This window comes from Homarus americanus, unplaced genomic scaffold (genome assembly GCF_018991925.1).
Source record: "Homarus americanus isolate GMGI-L3 unplaced genomic scaffold, GMGI_Hamer_2.0 scaffold36504, whole genome shotgun sequence".
Taxonomy (NCBI): Eukaryota; Metazoa; Arthropoda; class Malacostraca; order Decapoda; family Nephropidae; genus Homarus; species Homarus americanus.
This window is the reverse complement of record NW_024737088.1, coordinates 149,786-172,719: the sequence shown is the minus strand read 5'-3', so window position 1 is coordinate 172,719 and position 22,934 is coordinate 149,786. Positions and strand designations below refer to the sequence as shown.

General features: G+C 47.8%; 1 protein-coding gene across 1 annotated transcript in view; it reads left to right on the top strand.

The window, feature by feature from the left end:
* The first annotated feature begins 12,208 nt into the window (after positions 1-12,208).
* The window catches only part of LOC121873083 (flocculation protein FLO11-like), a 35,640-nt gene continuing 24,914 nt past the window's right edge, over positions 12,209-22,934 (top strand). The window contains exon 1 of the mRNA XM_042376393.1: positions 12,209-12,240. Coding sequence (XP_042232327.1) covers positions 12,209-12,240 — 32 coding nt within the window. The remainder of the gene's footprint in view (positions 12,241-22,934) is intronic.

Sequence of the window (22,934 nt, the reverse complement as noted above, 5' to 3'; positions counted from 1 at the left end):
GAGGAGGAAACAACACATTAGGCTCTTCCCTGGGTGCGTCTTCAACATATAAAGATCATTTGTATGATAATTTCCAAAGTCTTGAACTTCAGGCATGGTAGAGTATCGGCGCCCCCCTCCCCTTACCCCTCCCACCATTCCCTACCATCCCTCCCTCCCCGCCATCCTCCACCTTCACCCCTTCCCAATCCACAGCCATCCTTCCCTTCCCCCTTCACCCCTCCCGCCTTACTCCTCTTCCCCCACCATCCCCCGCCCCCTAATCCATCGCCCTCCCCTCCACATTGCCCCCTCCCATCACCTGCACCCCTTCCCCACCACTTTTACCTCTTTCCCACCACCCTTCCCCTCTACCACCATCCCCACCAGCTCCTCGTTTACCACCATCACCCCACCCCCAATTACCACCATGTACTACCATCACCACCCACTACCACCACCATCACCACCATCTACCACCACCATCACCACCCACTCTCCACCATCATCACCAACCACCATCTACCACCACCACACCACCCACTCTCCACCATCACCACCCACTCTCCACCATCATCACCAACCACCATCTACCACCACCATCAGCACCCACTCTCCACCATCACCACCCACTCTCCACCATCACCACCAACCACCATCCACCACTACACTACACTCCACCACCATCACCACCCACTCACCATCACCACCCACTCTCCACCATCATCACCAACCACCATCTACCACCACCATCACCACCCACTCTCCACCATCACCACCCACTCTCCACCATCACCACCAACCACCATCCACCACTACACTACACTACCACCACCACCACCACCACACTACCACCATCACCACCTCTCCCTCGTTGTAAATAACACCAGGTCAATAACCCATCACTAGGTCGACCCCTCTATACTCTTCCGTCTACTGAATAATTCCATCTCCACCCAGAAGGAAGTTACGCCAGCCATATATCTCAACCAGGAAACAATCTACGTCGTGTTCTATCTATCTACTCGTCTATATCCCTCTATCTATCTACTCGTCTATCTCCCTCTATCTATCTACTCGTCTATCTCCCTCTATCTATCTACTCGTCTATCTCCCTCTATCTATCTACTCGTCTATCTCGTCTACTCGTCTATCTCCCTATATCTATCTAACTCTCTATCTCCCTATCTATCTACTCTATCTCCCTATCTATCTACTCTATCTCCTCTATCTATCTACTCTCTCTATACTATCTCCCTCTATCTATCTACTCGTCTATCTCCCTCTATCTACTCTCGTCTATCTCCTCTATCTATCTACTCGTCTATCTCCCTCTCATCTATCTATCTATCTACTCGTCTCCCTCTATCTATCTACTCGTCTATCTATCTATCTACTCTATCTATCTACTCGTCTATCTCCCTCTATCTATCCTCTATCTATCTACTCGTCTATCTCCCTCTATCTATCTACTCGTCTATCTACTCTATCTACTCGTCCTCTATCTATCTACTATCTATCTATCTACTCGTCTACTCGTCTATCTATCTATCTACACACACACACACACACACACACACACACACACACACACACACACACACACACACACACACACACACACACACACACACACACACAGGTAATGGTCGACCAATCAAGCAAAGATCATTCACCTTTCTTTCTTTCTTCCTCCTTCTTAATTACCTCTCCTATCTATCTACCTCTCCCATCCCATCCCAATCTCTCTGCCTTCCATTCTATCCACCTTCCTATCCTGCCTACTCCTCTCATCCCACTCTCCTCCCACTCAAAGCATCACCACTGAACCTTGCTCCAATTTCGAGGAAGAATGATGGTCCAACAGAACTACTCGGCGCGATGTCTTCCTCCGTGTGTGGGGGTGGGGGGTGGGGGGTGGTGGGAGGGATGGAATGGTAGTAGGAAGGGGTTAAAGGGAGGGGGAAAGGGGAGGAGACTGGATTGGGTGGAAGAAGTGGGAAGGAGGGAAAGGAGGTGAGAAGATGGAGGAGGTTGAGCGTGGGGAGAAAAGTGAGGAGACAAAGAGAAAGGAAGGAAGAGTGGAGGGAGGAGGAGGATGAGAGAGAGAGAGAGAGAGAGAGAGAGAGAGAGAGAGAGAGGAGAGAGAGAGAGAGAGAGAGAGAGAGAGAGAGGGAGAGAGAGAGAGAGAGAGAGAGAGACAGAGGAGAGAGAGAGAAGATGGAGGAGAGAGGAGACAGCGGACAGAGGCTGAGATACGAGAATGACCATCATCGACGGGAGATGTTCTCTTTCTTTTCGCTGTCTATATTCTCTTCTCGTCTCTCTGTTCTCTTCTTCTTCTCTCTCTGTATAAGTCCCTGGCCATTATCACCCCCAACCTACTCTCACTTCTCCCTACACTAATCACCCCCTCCCTCCCCCCCCACGTAAACAAACACAAAAAATAAACATTATATTTGTGTTGCCCTTCCAAGACATAAGGACACAAGTGACATTCCAGAGACTTTTGAGTAACGAGACAAAATCTGATTTTTCTCACAAACTCACAAAGACTGAACATTTGCCCCTTTTTGGCAGGCTAATTACTTGCCTGTGAGACGTCTTTTGTGCGTTAGTCTTCAGTCTTATTATATGTACTTTGATAGACTGAGTCTGCCAAACGTTATAATTTAATTTCGCGATAAAAAAGTCATGTGATTTGTGCCCTTTTGTGGTGGAAGGACCCCGAGGGCAGGTGGGTGACCCGTGGTGTCCTCCTCCCTCTTAACCTCCTCCCGTGCACCTCCTCTTCCCCTCCTTTGCACCTCCTCTTCCCCCTCCCTTGCACCTCCTCTTCCCCATCCTACTCCTCCCGTGCACCTACTCCTCCTCCTCCTCCTCCCGTCGAGTCTGTCAATGGCGACGGCGCGACGTGCGGGGTCACTGTCATCAATACTGAGCCTCATCGACACCTTCCCGCACCTTGCACCTCACTGCCCGCTGCCTCTCCCCGCCCACTGCCCTTCCCCGCCCACTCACGTGCTACACTCTACCACCCAACCTCCCGACCCGACCTGCATCTGTTACCAACACTCAACCTCACACTGCCCCTCCTCCCCCAAATTCAGCCTCACACTGCCGCTCCTCATACAAACCCAACCTCACACTGCCCCTCCTCCCCCAAACCCAACCTCACATTGCCTCTCCTCACCTAGACTCCACTTCACCTTGCTGTTGGTAATTCACTCACTCTTTGTTTCCAATGTTCCTCCCAGTCATTATGTTCGCCTGACTTTCGCCTGGCGTCGATTCCTCCTCCCAATCCAGCCTTTGTTACAGTTCGTCCCTTTCACTTGTACAGTTTCTGTGTAGTTTAGGCGCCATTTTTTGTCGTCATCTTGAGTGAGTGAGTCGTGTCAGGTGTGTGTGTGTGTCTCTCTCTCTCTCTCTCTCTCTCTCTCTCTCTCAGTGATAGTCAGAGTCTGATTATAAGAAGTGTACTGCCACAATTTCCTGGTGTCCAAATATTTTATTTGTAAAAAATTCTGGGTAAAAAATGCCAGACGTCTCTCCTTTTTTCTTCCTTGTTCTTCTTTCTCACGTCTTTTTATTTGTTATTCTTACACATGTTTCATCGTCTTGTTCTGGTGTCCTAAGTAACACACAGGACACTAAAAGGACATTTCCACACCCTGGGTTGGTCACACACTAAATGAACCTCTCCTCTTCCTCCCCTTCTTTTTCCTTCTCATCCTCCACTTATTCCTACTCCTCCTGTTTCTCCCTTTTTCCTCCTCCTCCTCTTTCTCCCATTTTCCTCCTCCTTCTCCTCTTTCTATTCCCCTTCCTCCCCACACACCTCTCACTCGACAGATCTACAATGAGTTGCCTACCTCAATTTCTAACACATTTAATGCAACAGCCACAGGAACCACGCCACATCCCACCTTGACCAAGTCCCACCGCCTGCAAGTCCCACCGCCTGCAAGTCCCACCGCCTGCAAGTCCGTCTGCAAGTCTCCCCAACGCCAAGTTCAACACCCCATTTTTTCCCAGAGGCGTTACACAGTTCACTGACCGTCAATCTTGCCTCACTGACTGAATGGTTGGAAGAATCTATTCCTTTGTCCATCCCGCGTTAACGTAGCTTCTAGCCAACTCTGCGTCACATTCGTCTAGGCCACACACCCCACAGACGTGACGCATTAAGCACCACCAACGTCATACCCCCTGAGAAGCACAGCCATCACACCCCCTGAGAAGCACCCCCGTCACACCACCCTGAGAAGCACCACCGACACCCCCTTGAGAAGCACCCCGTCTCACCCCTGAGAAACACCACCGTCACACCACCCTGAGAAGCACCACCGTCACACCCCTGAGAAGCACCCCCGTCACACCCCTGAGCAGCACCACCGTCACACCCCCTGAGCTCCCGTCTCACACCCCTGAGAAGCACCACCGCCACACCCCTGAGAGCACCACCGCCACACCCCTGAGAAGCACCACCGTCACACCACCCTGACCCTGCGGAACGCATTAACTCAACACACAAAGTGACGTTAACTGAGTAAATTCTATACCTCTACTATCAGCAGTAACGCAGAGACGGTGACGGGCAGATGTACACACACACACACACACACACACACACACACACACACACACACACACACACACACACACACAAAACATACATACATACATACTGTACATACATACATACATATAAATAAACCGGAATCAATTTGGCATCTCATTCATTCTCAAGTGAAGTGGGAGTAGAGGTTGTCAATAAAGTTTATCTATTAATAAAGAGGAAGGAGTGGCAGGGGGAGGAGATGGATGGCGTGAGTGGGGAAGGAGGGAGGGAGTGGGGAAGGAGGGAGGGAGTGGGGAAGAAGGGAGGGAGAGGAGATGGATGGAGGGAGTGGTGAAGGAAGGACGGAGTGGGGAAGGAGGGAAGAGGAGGGAAGGAAAGTAATAAATTGGGACCATTCATAAGCCTTGAAGAGGGATTATCAATGTAGAGAGGGAGTAGTGAAGGAGGTGGAGGGGAGAATGATGGTCAGTTTCCTTCTCCAACATATAGGAGGAAGGTGATGAAGGAGGAGTAGAGTAGATGGTCAATTTCCTTCAATATATAGTAGTAGTGAGGGAGGGGAGACGATGACAGGCATCTACCATTAGCCATATATATATATAGATGGAGGCTCTCTCTACAGCACTACTGTAGCCTACAACACTACTGCAGCCTACAACATACTGCAGCCTACAGCCTACAACACTACTGCAGCCTGCAACACTACTGCAGCCGACAGCACTACTGCAGCCTCGGCACTACTGCAGCCTACAACACTACTGCAGCCTGCAACACTACTGCAGCCTACAGCACTACTGCAGCCTACAACACTACTGCGGCCTACAACACTACTGCAGCCTGCAGCACTACTGCAGCCAAACAGCACTACTGCGGCCTACAACACTACTGCAGCCTACAACAACACTACTGCGACCTGCAACACTACTGCAGCCTACAACACTTCTGCAGCCTACAACACTACTGCAGCCTACAACACTACTGCAGCCTACAACACTACTGCAGCCTACAACACTACTGCAGCCTACAACACTACTGCAGCCTACAACACTACTGCAGCCTACAACACTACTGCAGCCTACAACACTACTGCAGCCTACAACACTACTGCAGCCTACAACACTACTGCAGCCTACATCACTACTGCACCCTGCAATACCTACAACACCTACAGCCAACAATACCTACAACACTTGAAACCTATAACACCTGCAGCCTAAACACCTGTAGCCTATAACATTTGCAGCGTACAACACCTGCAGCCTACAGCACTACTGGCGGCCTGCAACACTGCTGCAGCCCCTGCAACACTGCAGCCCTGCAACACTACTGCAGCCTGCAACACTGCGGCCTGCAACACTACTGCGGCCTGCAACACTGCTGCGACCTACCTGGCTTGCTACTGCAGCCTACAACACTACTGCGCGGCCTGCAACACTACTGCGGCCTACAACACTACTGCGGCCTACAACACCCTGCAGCCCTACAACGCTACTGACCTACCAACACTACGGCCTGCAGCACTGCAGCCTACTTTTCTGCAGCCTGCAACGCTATTGCGGCCTGCAACACTACTGCAGCCTGCAACACTACCACGGCCTACAACACTACTGCAGCCTACAACACTACTGCAGCCTACAGCACTACTGCGGCCTACAACACTACTGCAGCCTACCTTTTCTGCGGCCTACAACACTGCTGCAGCCTACAACACTACTGCGGCCTACAACTTTCTGCAGCCTGCAACACTACTGCCAGCCTACAACACTACTGCGGCCTACAACACTGCAGCTTCCAACACACTGCGGCCTGCAACACTACTGCGGCCTACAACACAGCATGCGGCCTACAACACTACTGCAGCCTACATCACTGCTGCGGCCTACGTCACTACTGCGGCCTGCAGCACTACCCGGCCTGCAACACTACTGCAGCTTACAACACTACTGCAGCCTACAACACAACTGCAGCCTACAACACTACTGCAGCCTACAACACTACTGCAGCCTACAACACTACTGCAGCCTACATCACTACTGCAGCCTGCAATACCTACAACACCTACAGCCAACAATACCTACAACACTTGAAACCTATAACACCTGCAGCCTAAACACCTGTAGCCTATAACACTTGCAGCGTACAACACCTGCAGCCTACAGCACGTACAACCTAGAACACCTACTGCCTGCAACGCCTGTATCCTACAACACTTGTAGCTTACAGCACCTGCAGTCTACAACACCTGCAGCCTACAACAACTGTAGTCTACAACACCTGTAGCCTACAACACCTGCAGCCTACAACTCCTGTAGCCTACAACACCTGCAGCCTACAAAACTTGCAGCCTACAACACCTGCAGCCTACAACACCTGCAGCCTACAACACCTGTAGCCTACAACATTTGCAGCCTACATCTGTAGCCTGCAACACCTGTAGTCTACAGTACAATACCTAGCTTACAGCACCTGCAAGCACCTGTAGCCTACAACACCTGTAGCCTACAACACCTGCAGCCTACAAAATTTGCAGCCTACAACACCTGCAGCCTACAACACCTGCAGCTTACAACACCTGCAGCCCACAACACCTGTAGCCTTCAACATTTGCAGCCTACATCTGTAGCCTGCAACACCTGTAGCCTATAAAACCTGTAGAATACAACTCCTACAGCCTACAGTACAATACCTACAGCCTACAACACCTGTAGCCTACTACACCTGTAGCCTAGAACACCTGTAGCCTACAACACCTGTAGCTTGAAACACCTGTAGCCTACAGCACCTGCAGCCTACAACAACTGTAGCCTACAACACCTGCAGCCTACAACAACTGTAACCTACAACAACTGTAGCCTACAACACCTGTAGTCTACAGTACAATACCTACAGCTTACAGCACTTGTAGCCTACAGCACCTGTAGCCTACAGCACCCGTAGCCTACAACACACAACAGCCTGCAGCTCCTGTAACCTACAACATATACAGCCAACAACACGTGCAGCCTTCACTACAATACCTACAGCCTGCAACACCTGCTGAACATCGACGCTGACGAACAAATATAAAAACAAATTACAATCATACAAAACAAACAAACGCACCTCAGTGCACAGTGTGTTTGTGTGTGTTCACAAAAACCTGCAGCAAGACACTCGGTCAGATTAAAAGAAAACACCAGAATTGGTTTGATGAAAATGACCAGGAAATCGACGTACTAATCAACGGTAAACACGCCTTCACCAACTGGCAGAACAACCACAGCTGATACCTTCAGCCAGAAGAAAGCGATGATCCAATGTAAACTTCACGATCTAAGGGATGAATGGTGGAAAAATAAGCGTGTGAAACACAAGATGCATGAATTCCACTAAAACAATGCATGGCCCAACTACTCATAGCGCAGCCCCTCCGCTCATCCGAGGTAACTCCCTAATTAAAGACGAAGAAGGCATCCGTCAGCTCAACCGAAACACCGATGTGAATGTCCTAACTATACCCAGCAGGTCCCTCAGCACCCGGATCCGACCCAACTCGACTCTCCTCCATCCCGTGACGAGGTAGTTACTGCTATCAAGCAGATGAAAAATAACAAAGACACAGGGTCCGACGGAATCCCAGTCAAGGTGTATAAAGCAGGAGGACCTCTGCTTACCAGCCGTCTCAACGCTCTCTCTCTTGGAGAATATATGGGAGGAGAAAATTCCCCCAAGATCTTAAAGACGTCTCCATCGTCCATATTCATAAGAACAAGGGTGACTGTTCAAACTGTGGCAACAACAGCGGGATCTCGCTGCTGTCCATAGCTGGCAAAATTATCGCTCGAGTCCTCCTAAACAGACTTCTTCCTGAGGCGTCAAACATCCTCCCAGAATCTTAATGTGGCTTTAGACCATCATGTGGCATCACTGATATGATCATTGCTCCCGCCAGATACATGAAAAGTGCAGATAACAGCATCGTGACTTGTACAGTGCCCTCACCGTCCATACTAAGGCCTTTGACTCGGTCAAGAGGGAAGCCTTCTGGCGGACCCTCAGTCGTTTTGGTTGCCCACCAAATTTGTTGTCATTATTCGGCAACTCCTCGATGGAATCAACTGAAGTGTTCTACACAATGGCACCTAGTCTTAGTTCTTCCCCCATCCAAACAGGGGTAAAACAAGGATGTGTACCGACACCAACTCTCTTTTCCATTTTCTTGGCTGCCTTCCTTACTCGTGTCAGTGCTAATTTAGCCGGCGGGGTGGACATCCAATACCGGATGAAAAGACTTTTCAGCATAAGACGACTCCAGGCAGGAACAAAGTGACAGCTGCTTCCATCACTAAACTTCAGTTTGCAGACAACCCCACCCTGGTCACTCACACTGAACGCGACCTACAGGGATCCTGAACACCTACGATGAGTTTGCACACATCGACCTTGAGGGGAACATATGCAAGACTCAGATTTTCTTTCAGCCTGCCCCTGGTTCAGCCACACCTCCACCATCCATCCAGGTTAACGGTACTACCCTCTCTAATGATAACCATTTTCAGTACTTTGGCCAGCACCGCATATCGATGAAAAAATTCAACATCGGATCAGATGTGCGTCCCAAGTCTTTGGTAGAGTCCGTACCCGTGTCTTCAGCTGCAGGGAGCTGAAATTATTTACAAAGCTGCTCGTATATAGAGCAGTGGTTCTCCCTACCCTGCTGTATGGCAGCGAGACATGGGTCACATACAGGAGGCACCTCAAAGCACTTGAGAACTTTCACCAACATTGTCTACATTCCATGCTGGGAAGACAAGAGAAAAACTGCCAGAATTTTTGCCGACACACAACTGTAGGAGCATTGAGGCTACCATTATCCATGAACAACTACGCTGGACTGTTCATGTTACCCACATGGACGACAGTAAACTGCCAAAGCAGCTACCTTTACAGTAACCTAACGAATAGTAAATGTAGCGCTGGCGAGCAACGAGAAAGGTATAAGGATAGTCTAGACTCAAGAGTGGTCTAGACAAACCTGAAAAGTGCCAAATTGACCCCCTCACCTAGGAGACGATCACTCCATACTGTAATGATAGGAGGAGCACCACACGAGAAAGGTGTCAATACTATCGAGTTTGCCCAACTGCATACCGAGGCACACAAGCGCCAGCACCGGAAAGACGCTACCGCCGCCCCTCCCGCACTAGATGTAGCCCTCCACACGTGCAACATCTGTGAACGGCCCTGTTGATCCCGTCTCGACCTCTTTAGTCACCTCAGAGCTCACCAACGAAGGTAACATCATTAATAACTCATATCATTGTATCCTAGCTGGATGATCATCATACTCGATTCCGAGTGACAGCAAAGTAGTCGTAGTGTGTGTGGTATCGGACGCAATACACACAACACGGCTATCATATTTGTCAACAACATGGAGAGAGTTTTCAAGATGTGTGTTTACCATTACCGCCAACTGGCATCTCGCTGTAAATCGTGAGGTATAGGGACGCATTATACTGTGTGTGACGCTACGTCTGCCGTGTAAACTGAGGCTGGGAATATCTCCGTAAGGCATGATAATTAACCTGCTTTGACATTTACCCCTTCAGTATGAAGACTTAACCCCTCAAGTATAATGAGTTGACTCCTTGAGTATGACGATGTAACCCCTTGAGCATGATAGTTTAACCCCTGAGAATGATGACTTAACCCCTTGAGTATGAAGACTTAACCCCTTGAATATGAAGATTTAACCCCTTGAGTATGACGATTTCACCCATAAAATTCATATAATAAATTACTATTACACACTCAGTGACGCTTTAAAATGTATAATAATCCAATAAACATTTTATTCCCCAAAAATCACAATATTAAACCGAGCTAAAAAACACACAAAATATTTAAACGCTTTTCCAATGTTTTAACTTTTCCTCAGTAAACACGGAGTAACATACTGTCGGGATCCTGACGATAATAATCAGTTCGCTCACCAACTTACATTATCATCCATTTTCCAGGACAAACATCTACGTTACGAAGAGATAAACAAACACATTACAATAAACACAAACATTTAATAACCAAACACACTCTACTACTATATACGACCAAAACAACATTGTTTTTAACATATACAAACAAAAACATTTTCCATTTTATATCGTTTATATAGAGGCTTACCTGTCGCCCGTTTAAACAAAGAATTATCTTAAATAACATTATATATTCGGGTTTACAATAACAATTCGGCCGCAGCGTGTTTTAGTCAGGGTAAAAATACACAAACTTATCTGAATATCGAACACTTTGTATCGCTTTATATTCCATTTGAGGGAGGGAGGGAGGGAGGGAGGAGGAGGAGGAGGAGTCTGTGTTATTGTCATCTAAATCATTATCGTGCATTGTTTTGTTGAACAGGTTGAATTATTATTATTATTATTATTATTATTATTATTATTATTATTATTATTATTATTATTATTATTATTATTATTATTATTATTATTATTATTATTATTATTATTATTATTATTACTACTACTGTTGTTGCGTAAAGTGTTCAACTGAGTAACGAGTGTACAATATTTGCATTATCAGTCTGGCTCTCTCTCTCTAAGTCTATGCTTATCTACTCTTTCCTTCCCTGTCTATATCTTATTTCACACTCTGTCCATCCGCCGTCTCCCTCTTCTGTGCGTCTATCTATCTGTCTTATCGTCTCTCCCTTTTTTCCTCACTCACCCTCCCCCCCCTCCCTATCTCAATGCATTAAGCCAGGACCTTCCAGCCAACTCGTTGTTGCACGAACTCAATTAACACCTGTGCGGGACTAATTACACCTCAGAAATTAGAATCATCTTTATGAAATAACTTCTTTTACACACACACACATACTACTACTACTACTACTACTACTTCGCTGTCACTCGGAATCGAGTATGACGATCATCCAGCTATGATGGTGAGTTCTGAGGTGATTAAAGAGGCCGATACGGGACCGGCAGGGTCGATCACAGATGTTCCACATGTGGGGGCTACATCTAGTGTGGGAGGGGCGGCGGGAGGGGCGGCGGCAGCGTCTTTACGGCGTTGGCGCTTGTCTGCCTCGTTATGCAGTCGGGCAAAATCTAAAGTATTGACACCTTCTTGTCTGGTGCTCCTCCAGGTGTTACGGTGTGGAGTAATTGTCTTCCATGTGAGGGGGTCGATTTGGCACTTTTTCAGGTTTGTGTGAAGACTATCCTTATACCTTTTCAGTTGCCCGCCAACGTTACATTTACTATTCGTTAGGTGTATGTAAAGTACCTGCTTTGGAAGTCTACTGTCGTCCAGCGTAGTTGTTCATGGATAATGGTAGTCTCGATGCTTCTACAGTTGGTGTCAGCAAGAATACTGGCATTTGTTTTCTTGTCTTCCCAGCGAACTCGGAGGATGGAACGTAGACTACTTAGGTGAAAGTTTTCAAGTCCCTTGATGTGACTCCTGTATGTGACCCGTGTCTCGCTGCCATATAGCAGGGTGGGGAGGACCACTGCTCGATATACGTGTAACTTTGTAGATCATTTAAGCTCCCGACAGCTGAAGACACGGTTTCGGAGTCTGCCAAAGGCTTGAGATGCACATCTGATCCGATGCTGAATCTCTTCATCGATGTCCGCAATGGTGGACAGGCGGGAGCCAAGATACCGAAAGTGGGTAACATTAGTGAGGGTAGTACCGTTAAGCTGGATGGAAGGTGGAGGTGTGGCTGAACCAGAGGCAGGCTGAAAGAGAATCTGATTCTCACGCACATTCACCTCAAGGCCGAAGTGTGCATAAACATCGGCGTAGGTGTTCAGGATCTCCTGTAGGTCGCGTTTAGTGTGAGCAACAAGGGTGAGGTCGTCTGCATAAGCTGCCGACACCTTTCTTCCTATCTGGAGTCGTCTTATGGTGAAAAGACGCTTCAGCCGGTACCCTAAATGTGCACTGCCACGAGTAAGGAAGGCAGCCAAGAAAATGGAAAAGAGAGTTGGTGTCAGTACACACCCTTGTTTAACCCCCGTTTGGATGGGGAAGAACTCAGACTGGGTGCCATTGTGCAGGACACTGCCGTTCATGCCATGTGGAGTTGCCTCAAAATGGCGATGAATTTTGGTGGGCAGGCAAAACAGATGAGGGTCTACCAGAGGGCTTTCCTGTTGACAGAGTCGAAGGCCTTGGTTAGGTCAATGAAAGCCATGTACAGGTCACGACGCTGTTCTCAGCACTTTCTCTGTATCTGACGGGCAGCAAATATCATGACAGTGTTGCCACGTGATGGTCTAAAGGCACATTGAGATTATGGAAGGAAGATTTCCGCCTCTGTTTAGGAGGACTCGAGCGATAATCTTGCCAGCTACGGACAGCAGCGAGATCCCGCGGTAGTTGCCACAGTCTGACCGGTCTCCCTTTTTCTTATAAATATTGACGATGGAGGTGTCTTTAAGAGCTTGGGGGATTTAGTCCTTTCCCCATATATTCTCCAGGAGAAAGTGGAAATGGTTGGTAAGCAGAGGTTCTCCTGCTTTATACACCTCGGCTGGGATTCCTGAGGCTTTGATTTATTTTATTTTTTTTTTTTCTATGCGGATTAGCCCACCCGGGCACAGGTCATTGACCCACATCGGAGCCTGGGGGGCGAAATGCAACAACAACAACAACAACAACAACAACAACAACAACAACAACAACAACAATAACAATAATAATAATAATAATAATAATAATAATAATAATAATAATAATAATAATAATAATAATAATAATAATAAATACACAAATGAAAAAAAAAGATCAAGAGTGAGAAACAATATATGTATGTTGTGTTGTCAATGGTAAGAGAAACAATTGAGACCCTGTAATTGTGTGTAAATGAGGCAGAAAGTCAGATGAGCAACCTGGGACCTGGTCACAATTTTTGCGATGCCATATGGCAGCAGGGTCTACCATTAGACAACACATTATGCTTCCAATATCTTCCCAGGTGGTAGTACCTCCCTGTTTGGTAGCTGCCTCCTACCTAGTAATTTGATGGCAGCAGCTACCTCATCCAGGGATGGAGGATAGCTGAGGTGGATCAACTCTAGATACTGAGGGACCTGAATGGTAGTGCTCTTTTCAGAGCTGAAAGAGGCCTTTATCCTCTTTAATTATGGAGTTACCGTCGGATGAGCAGAGGGGGGGCTGCGCCACGAGTGATTGGCCCATAAAATGTTTTAGTGGAATTGAAAAAGTCGCGCATCTTGTGCTGATTTGCAAAGTTTTGTGTTTCACATGCTTTATTTTTAAACCAGTCATTCTTTAGATTGCGAAGTTCCCACTGGGCCCGCTTTCTTCTGCAGAAGGTGTCAGCTTTGGTCCGAGACTGAGGGTTGTTCTGCCAGTTAGTTAAAGTAGCAAGTTTATCGTCGACAAGTACATTGACTGCCGGGTCATTTTCATCAAACCATTCCTGGTGTGTTCTTTCGATCTGGCCGAGGGAGTCTTTGCAGGTTTTTGTCATGACTGTCGAGAATATTCCATTCGGCAATGGGATTTGGGTCGTTTGCTGTCGGGTTGAATATCAGCCCATGTACGAGCTGCTCTCTGAAACGTGCTACTGCTGGATCCTCCAGACACTTAGTGTTAAAACCTCTTCTGGAGGCTTGCTGCCTTCACCGTTTTGGAGCGACGTGAAGTGAGAGTTTGGCTATGACGAGCCGATGATCAGTATCGCAGTGGTCTGAGCCATGCATGGCTCGGGTGATGAGGACATCTCGACAATCTCTTTCTTTGACAATGATGTAGTCAATGAGATGCCAGTGTTTGGATCGTGGGTGTTGCCACGAACCCTTGAACTTGTCAGTCCTGCCTAAACAAGGTATTAGTAATAGTGAGGTTGTGTGCAGCACACTTACTGAGGAGGAGTAGGCCGTTGGGATTACATTTGCCTAGTCCATTTCTCCCTATGGTTCCCTGCCAATTGTCAGCATCTCTGCCAACTCTGGCATTGAAGTCATCAAGGAGCACAACCTCATCTTTTCTGGGGATAGAGGTTAGCACTCTGTCGAGGTCATCCTCTGCATCCGGTGTTGGGGCGTATGCACTGATGAAAAGGGCATGGCGTGAGTGATTCAGACGGACTAGGAGCGTCATGAGGCGTTTGTTGATCCCAATAGGCATTTAATAGGCATTTCACTTTGCGTTGGCTGACGGCAAAGACAACTCCATAAATGCGTCTTCGCAGCAGGCTTACCCTTCCAGAAGAAGGTATAGCCAGAACCCCGTTCTGTGAGTTGACCTTCGCCTGGGAGCCGGGACTCACTGATGGCTGTAATGTAGATGTTATATGAAGCCAACTCTTTTGCTACAAGGGCGGTTCTTCTTTCAGTTTGGATCTGTGATTTTGATTGTGTTTTCGACCGCATAAGAATGACCTTACTGGGTGCGATTGCCCAGTCAGGTTGTTTTTTTAGGCAGGCTATGTTTAGGGCACCTTTTCTAGCCCCCTACCGATGTGGGGTGAGCAGTGTGGCTCCTCGAAAGGGCTGCTCAGTTGCACAGACAGGACTGGAGTGCACTGTTGCCTAGATACCAGTGCATAAGCGACCATCTTATCTGTGCCGCCCATGAGCAGAGTTGTGACTAGAGACTCCCGGCAGTCATCTCTACCTGTCCCCATCACCACTCGTCCGTCGCCATAGGACTTTTGGGGGTTTAGGGGTTTTGATGATGAGAGGTATGAAGAGCTGGATGATGGCTGTGCGTGAGTTGATTTATGTGGTGAGGTAGGACCGCAGGCTGCAACCACACATCTTGGCTCTCCTTTTTCCTGATCCAGTGGTGCAGGTGTTGCAACGACTGGGGAGAGGGAGAGTTGCAATGGACTGCCGATAGCCCAGTTTGTTGGGTTTTGCCTTAGTAGCCTGTTCATCATGCATTGCCTTCGTCTGCTGGTGTAGCTGTTGGGTTCCCATGGTGGTCACCTCTTCCGCCTATACTGCCGTTGGGGTTTTGTTGGAGCTCTGTAAGCATGTCTGCCTGATGCTGGGCTCCACCGCAGATTTTTCTCTCGGGGTTTACTCCCGTAGCCTTATACCTACTAAGGTTAATCCGCAAGGCAGCAGGGCATTGGTTGGTAGGTGCCAGAACGTGTTCACATGCCAGTGGACCTATGCACCGTCCCTCTGGGGCCCACTGTTACTCCGAGATCCCCTGCTGGTTTAGCCTGGGCCCACGAGGCACCCAGTTACCGTGTGTTGCCACGAGGAGGCACAGCAGAGTCTTGATGGTGAAAAAGCTGTGTACTGGCTGGGGAAGACTAAGGCAAGTTGCTTCCCTGTTCGCCACGAGGGCTAGCCAGCGGCGGCAACTGAAAGCGAGAGGGAGCAAGCAGTGCTTGTACCTTAACACTAACATAATGCTGCCGCACTAAGCGCATTTCACCACCCTGTGCGCACGCACGCACGCACGCACACACACACACGGCGTCAACAGGTGCGTCTTCACAATGACAAGAAGAAGTTGGCTAATTAAGGCTACCTGGTGGTCTTGGTAATTAATAAACGCGTGCGAATATATTAATTAGTATCGTCAATAACTGTTCAGGTACGGGAAAGACGGTAATAGCGTAGGTATATTTAGAGGTGCACATGTAAAGACAGTTACTAGTGGTAAAGGTACAGATGCAGGTAAAAGTACAGGTGCAGATACAAATACAATACAGGTTACATATACAGGTACAGTACAGTACACGAGTTTAATTATCTTCCTTTATTTTAATTATCGAGTCACTGGAAACCTGAATTAATAACACGTGGTCGTCACTCTCATATCACTGTACCTGAGGGCCCGCCGTCTACCATAGGCTTAGGGAGAACTGTGTAGGCCTAAAGCAATAAACACCTCAAGTGACTGAGGGTCATGTAGGTACGACAAAAACAACAAGAAACAAAGACAATTAAGAATGAGCATCTAGAAAAGAACAAAATATAACAAGTAACATGGACAAAACAAAAAAATCTTAGAACAAAAACAAGACGAGCAAGAAAGGCCCCAAACAACAACATAAACAACAATGTAACGAAGAAAACAATCACAGAACAACAACAGCTCATCGACAAGGATGGGGCAGGGAGTGAGGGCGAGGTAGTGAGGGCGAGGTAAGGAATGAGAGTGAGGCCGATACAGTAAGGGTGAGGGGTGGACAGTAAGGGTGAGGGCGAGAGAGTAAGGGTGAGGGGTGGACAGTAAGGGACAGGGTAAGACAGTTAAGAGTGAGGGCGAGAGAGTAAGGGTAATGGCGGGAGTAAGGGTGAGGGCTGGACAGTCGGGGTGAGGGCGGGTGTAAGGGTGAGGGCGGGAGTAAGGGTGAGGGCGGGCCTAGGGAGGTTATGTCAGAGACAGTGAGGGGTGACTCACGCCCCGTGATGGCCAGTTTGAGGCTGTGAATAAGGTCCTATTTTAGTGGTGCCGTACCTTTTAAGGAGTTTCTTAACACACACACACACACACACACACCACCCGGTGTCCCCATGACTACGTGAGGTCCTTCATATCAACACCCGAGGACGAGTTACTGCACCACATGAACACCACACCACGTGAACACCACACCACCCGGTGTCCCCATGACCACGTGAGGTCCTTCATATCAACACCCGAGGACGAGTTACTGCACCACGTGAACACCACACCACCTGGTATTTCCATGACCAGTCCAGGCCCAGGTGTCCCCATGACCACGTGAGGTCCTTCATATCAACACCCGAGGACGAGTTACTGCACCACGTGAACACCACACCACCTGGTATTTCCATGACCAGTCCAGGCCCAGGCCATCAACTGTAAACGACAATAATTTGTATGTTCAATTCATACTCCTTCTTCTTTCAGTAATGAAAGCTTTTGTTATAAGCGACCCACCCACCCCATGTCTTTGTATGCAATAAGTCATTTTTGTCCAATGTATATTTTCAGCCTTCAGGCTGCAGAGCTTTGTCAATAAACCGTTAATTATTATTATTATTATTATTATTATTATTATTATTATTATTATTATTATTATTATTATTATTATTATTACACACACACATATACACAAAACCAGCCCTCCACCATTCTAAAATTCTAAGTCTAAACAAGAACATTATTCAAGCAGATCAAGATGGTAAATAATGACTACTCAACTCTACCCAGATAACCATCACATTCTTCACACCCTTTCTCTAGCTACTGTGAGGACACAACACTGCAGGGGACGGACGGACACACGGGTGGGCAGTTCACTACACTACACACAAAACGAATTAATTCCCATTTTTTGTCTCCGTGGGACTGTAACACAATGGACGAGGTCACTAGAATATTTACGGGTAATAATACGTGTACACAAAAGTCATGTTATATGTGAGGTAGTTTCTTTACTGTGAGAGAGAGAGAGAGAGAGAGAGAGAGAGAGAGAGAGAGAGAACAATCTCAGCTGATCACATCACCTGTACACGAGTCAACACTCACCACACTGTAAACATAAGTCAGCTGATCCTAACATCTGTTGACGCATCTCACCTGAAAACAAACAAAAGAACAACCCATTAGAACATAAAATAAAATTCATCATAAATACGTAGCAAATTAAGAAAAAAAACCCAGAACACAACCAATTAAAAACAAACACATTATACAGGACAAAAACATAATATATTACAAAACAAATAAAAAACTATTTTAACTAAGATAATTACGTACCTGATACAGACTATCATAGCAATTTAATAAATATATCTTTAAGTTTACCAAATACACAAAAACGAACGAAATATACAACTAATTAATTAACGCACGAATTATGTAAACAGGAAAAGGTACAAGGTAGACTCAAGAGGGGAAGACCCGGGACACAGTGCTTGTAGGTCGCACCTCTCATATACCCGAGCTATCTACGTTCACCAGGTGCTTGACGGTAAGGGAGGAAAGAAGCACAAGAAAAAATAAATGAGAGGGAGGGGAAAAGGATGGTCAAAATCGGATATGGAGTCAAAATCGGTGTGTCGTAATCAAGAGTAGGGTGTCAAAATCGGTATGACATAGGGTGTATATAAAATAAGTATGATAAATACACTATATATATATAATCTTTTCATATAAACACACATAAATAAATTAACTCAAATATAATAAATATATTAACTATTTATTTACGTATGTACAACGTGAATACTTTCTTATATCTTCCCTCGTTACCCAGCACCACCTCCCTACGACCACTGTTTAACACGCCATTTAGTTAACACACACACACACACACACACACACACACACACACACAGACAGACACACACACACTACAAGAGGCCAAAGACAACAAGAAACGCTCATAAAAACAATATATCTCTTCCCCCCCAAAAAAAGCAAATAAAGAACGGAGAGAGAGAGACAAGTAGAGAGGAAACGGGGAGGGAAGGAAGTCAAGGGGGGGAGGAGTGGGGGGGGGGATCTGGCTTTGTGTGAGGGAGCGTGGTGCCGGATGTCTCCTAGCTGGCTCCTACACCGGCTTATACCTCTTGCTTTTAATGGATCTGCCCTCATGTAGGCCTAACTAATCTACCCTAGCTTAACCTGGCCTAGCCTAACCTAACCTAACCAACCTAATCTAATCTGACCTGACCTAGCATGACCTGACCTCGCCTATCCCAACCTAACTTAACATTATCATCTCAACCTAACCCAACTTAACTAAACCTAACCTAACCTATAAAACCAATGTCTTTAAAAACTGTAACCAGGAAGGAACTTAAATGATGAATCCGAAGTAAACTAGTACAAACACCTGTACCGGTCGACTCATTGTCTACCACAACTCATCCACCATAACAACCACAACACTCATCCACCATAACAACCACACCTCATCTACCATAACAACCACAACACTCATTCACCATAACAACCACAACTCATCCACCATAACAACCACAACACTCATCCACCATAACAACCACACCTCATCTACCATAACAACCACAACACTCATCCACCATAACAACCACAACTCATCCACCATAACAACCACAACTCATCCACCATAACCTGTGCATCACCATAACAACAACACTCATCACCATAACAACTAAAACTCATCCACCATAACAGCACAACTCATCCACCATAACAACCACAACTCATCACCATAACAACCACAACTCATCCACCAAAACAACCACAACACTCATCACCATAACAACCTTATCTCATCCACCACAACAACCACAACACTCATCACACAACTACAACTCATCCACCATAACAACCACAACTCATCCACCATAACAACCACAAAACTCATCACCATAACCACAACACTCATCACCATAACAACCACAACAGTCATCCACCATAACAACCACAACACTCATCCACCAAAACAACCACAACACTCATCCACCAAACAACCACAACACTCATCCACCATAACCCACAACACTCATCACCATAACAACCACAACACTCATCCACCAAATCCAACCACAACACTCATCCAGCATCCACAACCACAACACTCATCCACCCAAAACACCACAACACTCGTCGGCATCACAACCACAACACTCATCCACCAAAACACCACAACACTCATCCACCATCACAACCACAACGCTCATCCACCAAAACAACCACAACCTCATCCAGCATCACAACCCACAACACTCATTCACCATAACCACAACACTCATCCACCAAAACAACCACAACACTCATCAGCATCAAAACCACAACAAAGACCTCCTACGTGAAGCAGAAGACATCAACAATGGGCAGAGCTGAGTGGGTGGTGTATAGTCAGGTGGCTGGAGTGGTGTATGGTGGAGTGGCCTGGGTGGTGTATAGTGGGTGGCCTGGAGTGGTGTGTGTAGTGGAGTGGCCTGGGTGTGTATAGTGGAGTGGCCTGGAGTGGTGTATAGTGGAGTGGCCTGGGTGGTGTGAGTGGAGTGGCCTGGGTGGTGTATGATTGGAGTGGCCTGGGTGGTGTGGTGGAGTGGCCTGGGTGGTGTGTAGTGTGGTGGCCTGGGTGGTGTGGTGGAGTGGCCTGGGTAATTGTGTGGTGGAGTGGCCTAGGTGGTGTATGGTGGAGTGGCCTGAGTGGTGTATGGTGGGTAGCCTGGTGGTGTATGGTCAGGCAGCCTGAGTGGTGTGGTGAGTGGCCTGAGTGGTGTATGGTGGAGTGGCCTGGGTAGTGTGTGGTGGGTGGCTGGAGTAGTGTGGTGGGTGGCCTGAGTGGTGTATGGTGGGTGGCCTGGAGTGGTGTGGTGGGTGTGGGTGGTGTGGTGGAGTGGCCTGGAAGTGGTGTATGGTGGGTGGCCTGGAGTCAGTGTATGGTGGGTGGCCTGGGTGGTGTGTAGTGGGTGGCCTGGGTGGTGTAGTGGTGGCCTGGGTGGTGTATGGTGAGTAGCCTAGTGTGTGTATAGTGGAGTGGCCTGAATTGGTGTATAGTGGTGGCCTGGAGTAATTATTATGGTGGTGGCCTGGGTGGTGTATAGTGGGTGGCCTGGAGTGGTGTGTAATTAAGGTGGCCTGGAGTGTGTATAGTGGAGTGGCCTGGGTAGTGTATGGTGGAGTGGCACAAGGGTGGTGTATAGTGGGTGGCCTGGGTGTGTATGAGTGGGTGGCCTGAGTGGTGTTTGAGTGGGTAACACAGGTGGTGTATGGTGGGTGGCCTGGGTGGTGTATAGTGGAAGTGGCCTGGGTGGTGTATAGTGGAGTGGCCTGGAGTGTTGTATAGTGGGTGGCCTGGGTGGTGTGTGGTGGGTGGCCTGGGTGGTGTGTGTGGTGGTGGCCTGGGTGGTGTATGAGTGGGTGGCCTGGGTGGTGTGTATAGTGGGTGGCCTGGGTGGTGTATAGTGGGTGGCCTGGGTGGTGTATAGTGGGTGGCCTGGGTGGTGTATGGTGGGTGGCCTGGGTGGTGTATAGTGGGTGGCCTGGGTGGTGTATAGTGGGTGGCCTGGGTGGTGTATAGTGGGTGGCCTGGGTGGTGTATGGTGGAGTGGCCTGCGTTGGTGTAGTGGGTGGCCTGGGTGGTGTATGGTGGGTGGCCTGGGTGGTGTGGTGGTGCCTGGGTGGTGTATAGTGTGGGTGGCCTGGGTGGTGTATAGTGGGTGGCCTGGGTGGTGTGTGGTGGGTGGCCTGGGTGTGTATGGTGGGTGGCCTGGGTGGTGTGTGGTGGGTGGGCCTGGGTGGTGTATGGTGGGTGGCCCTGGGTGGTGTATAGTGGGTGGCCTGGGTGGTGTGGTGGGTGGCCTCGGTGGTGTATAATTGGGTAGCCTGGGTGGTGTATAGTGGTGGCCTGGGTGTGGTGTATAGTGGGTGCCCTGGGTGGTGTATGGTGGGTGGCCTGGGTGGTGTGGTGGTGGCCTGGGTGGTGTGGTGGGTGGCCTGGGTGGTGTGTGGTGGGTGGCCTGGGTGGTGTTGTATGGTGGGTGGCCTGGGTGGTGTGGTGGTGGCCCTGGGTGGGGTGTGTGGTGGGTGGCCTGGGTGGTGTGGTGGGTGGCCTGGGTGGTGTATGGTGGGTGGCTGGTGGTGTATAGTGGGTGGCCTGGGTGGTGTATAGTGGGTGGCTTGGGTGGTGTATAGTGAGTGGTATGGTCTGTAATTAAGGTAGCCGGGTGATTGTATAGTGGGTGGCCTGGGTGGTGTATAGTGATGGCCTGGGTGAGGTGTAGGTCGGATGGGTGGTGTAGGTCAGGTGGGTGGGTGGTCGGTGCTAGGGTAGTGTCAAGTGGTCACAGCAGGAGGGGCTGGCGGCACGTTATGCGGGTGGCGATGGTGATCTCTTTCTCCTTTCTATTATCGAGAGGAGGGAGAGAGGAGAGGAGGGAGGAGAGAGAGGTAGAGGAGGAGGAAAGTTAGGGGAGGAGAGATAGAGGAGGGGTAGAGAGAGAGGAGGAGGAGAGGATGGGGAGGAGGGGAGGTAGAGGTTGATTGATTGAGACATTTTATTTTGCCAGAAAATACAGATACAAGAGTGTGGATAATTAATAACAATATTAACATGGCTGAGCCAGTTGAGAACCTGAGCTCTCTTTGAGGCACCTGATATATACTATACATTTATCTCAAGGAAGTATTATGTAACATTAAGTATCATCTGGAATAGTACAATAGCATGGTAGTAATAAGTACATCTCATAATGTTACCACGGTTATCACTTCAATATTTATTTATTTTATTATTTATTATTTTTATTTTTTATTTATTTATTTATACATACATATACACATACCTATGCATATACACACACACACACACATATATATATATATATATATATATATATATATATATATATATATATATATATATATATATATATATATATATATATATATATAT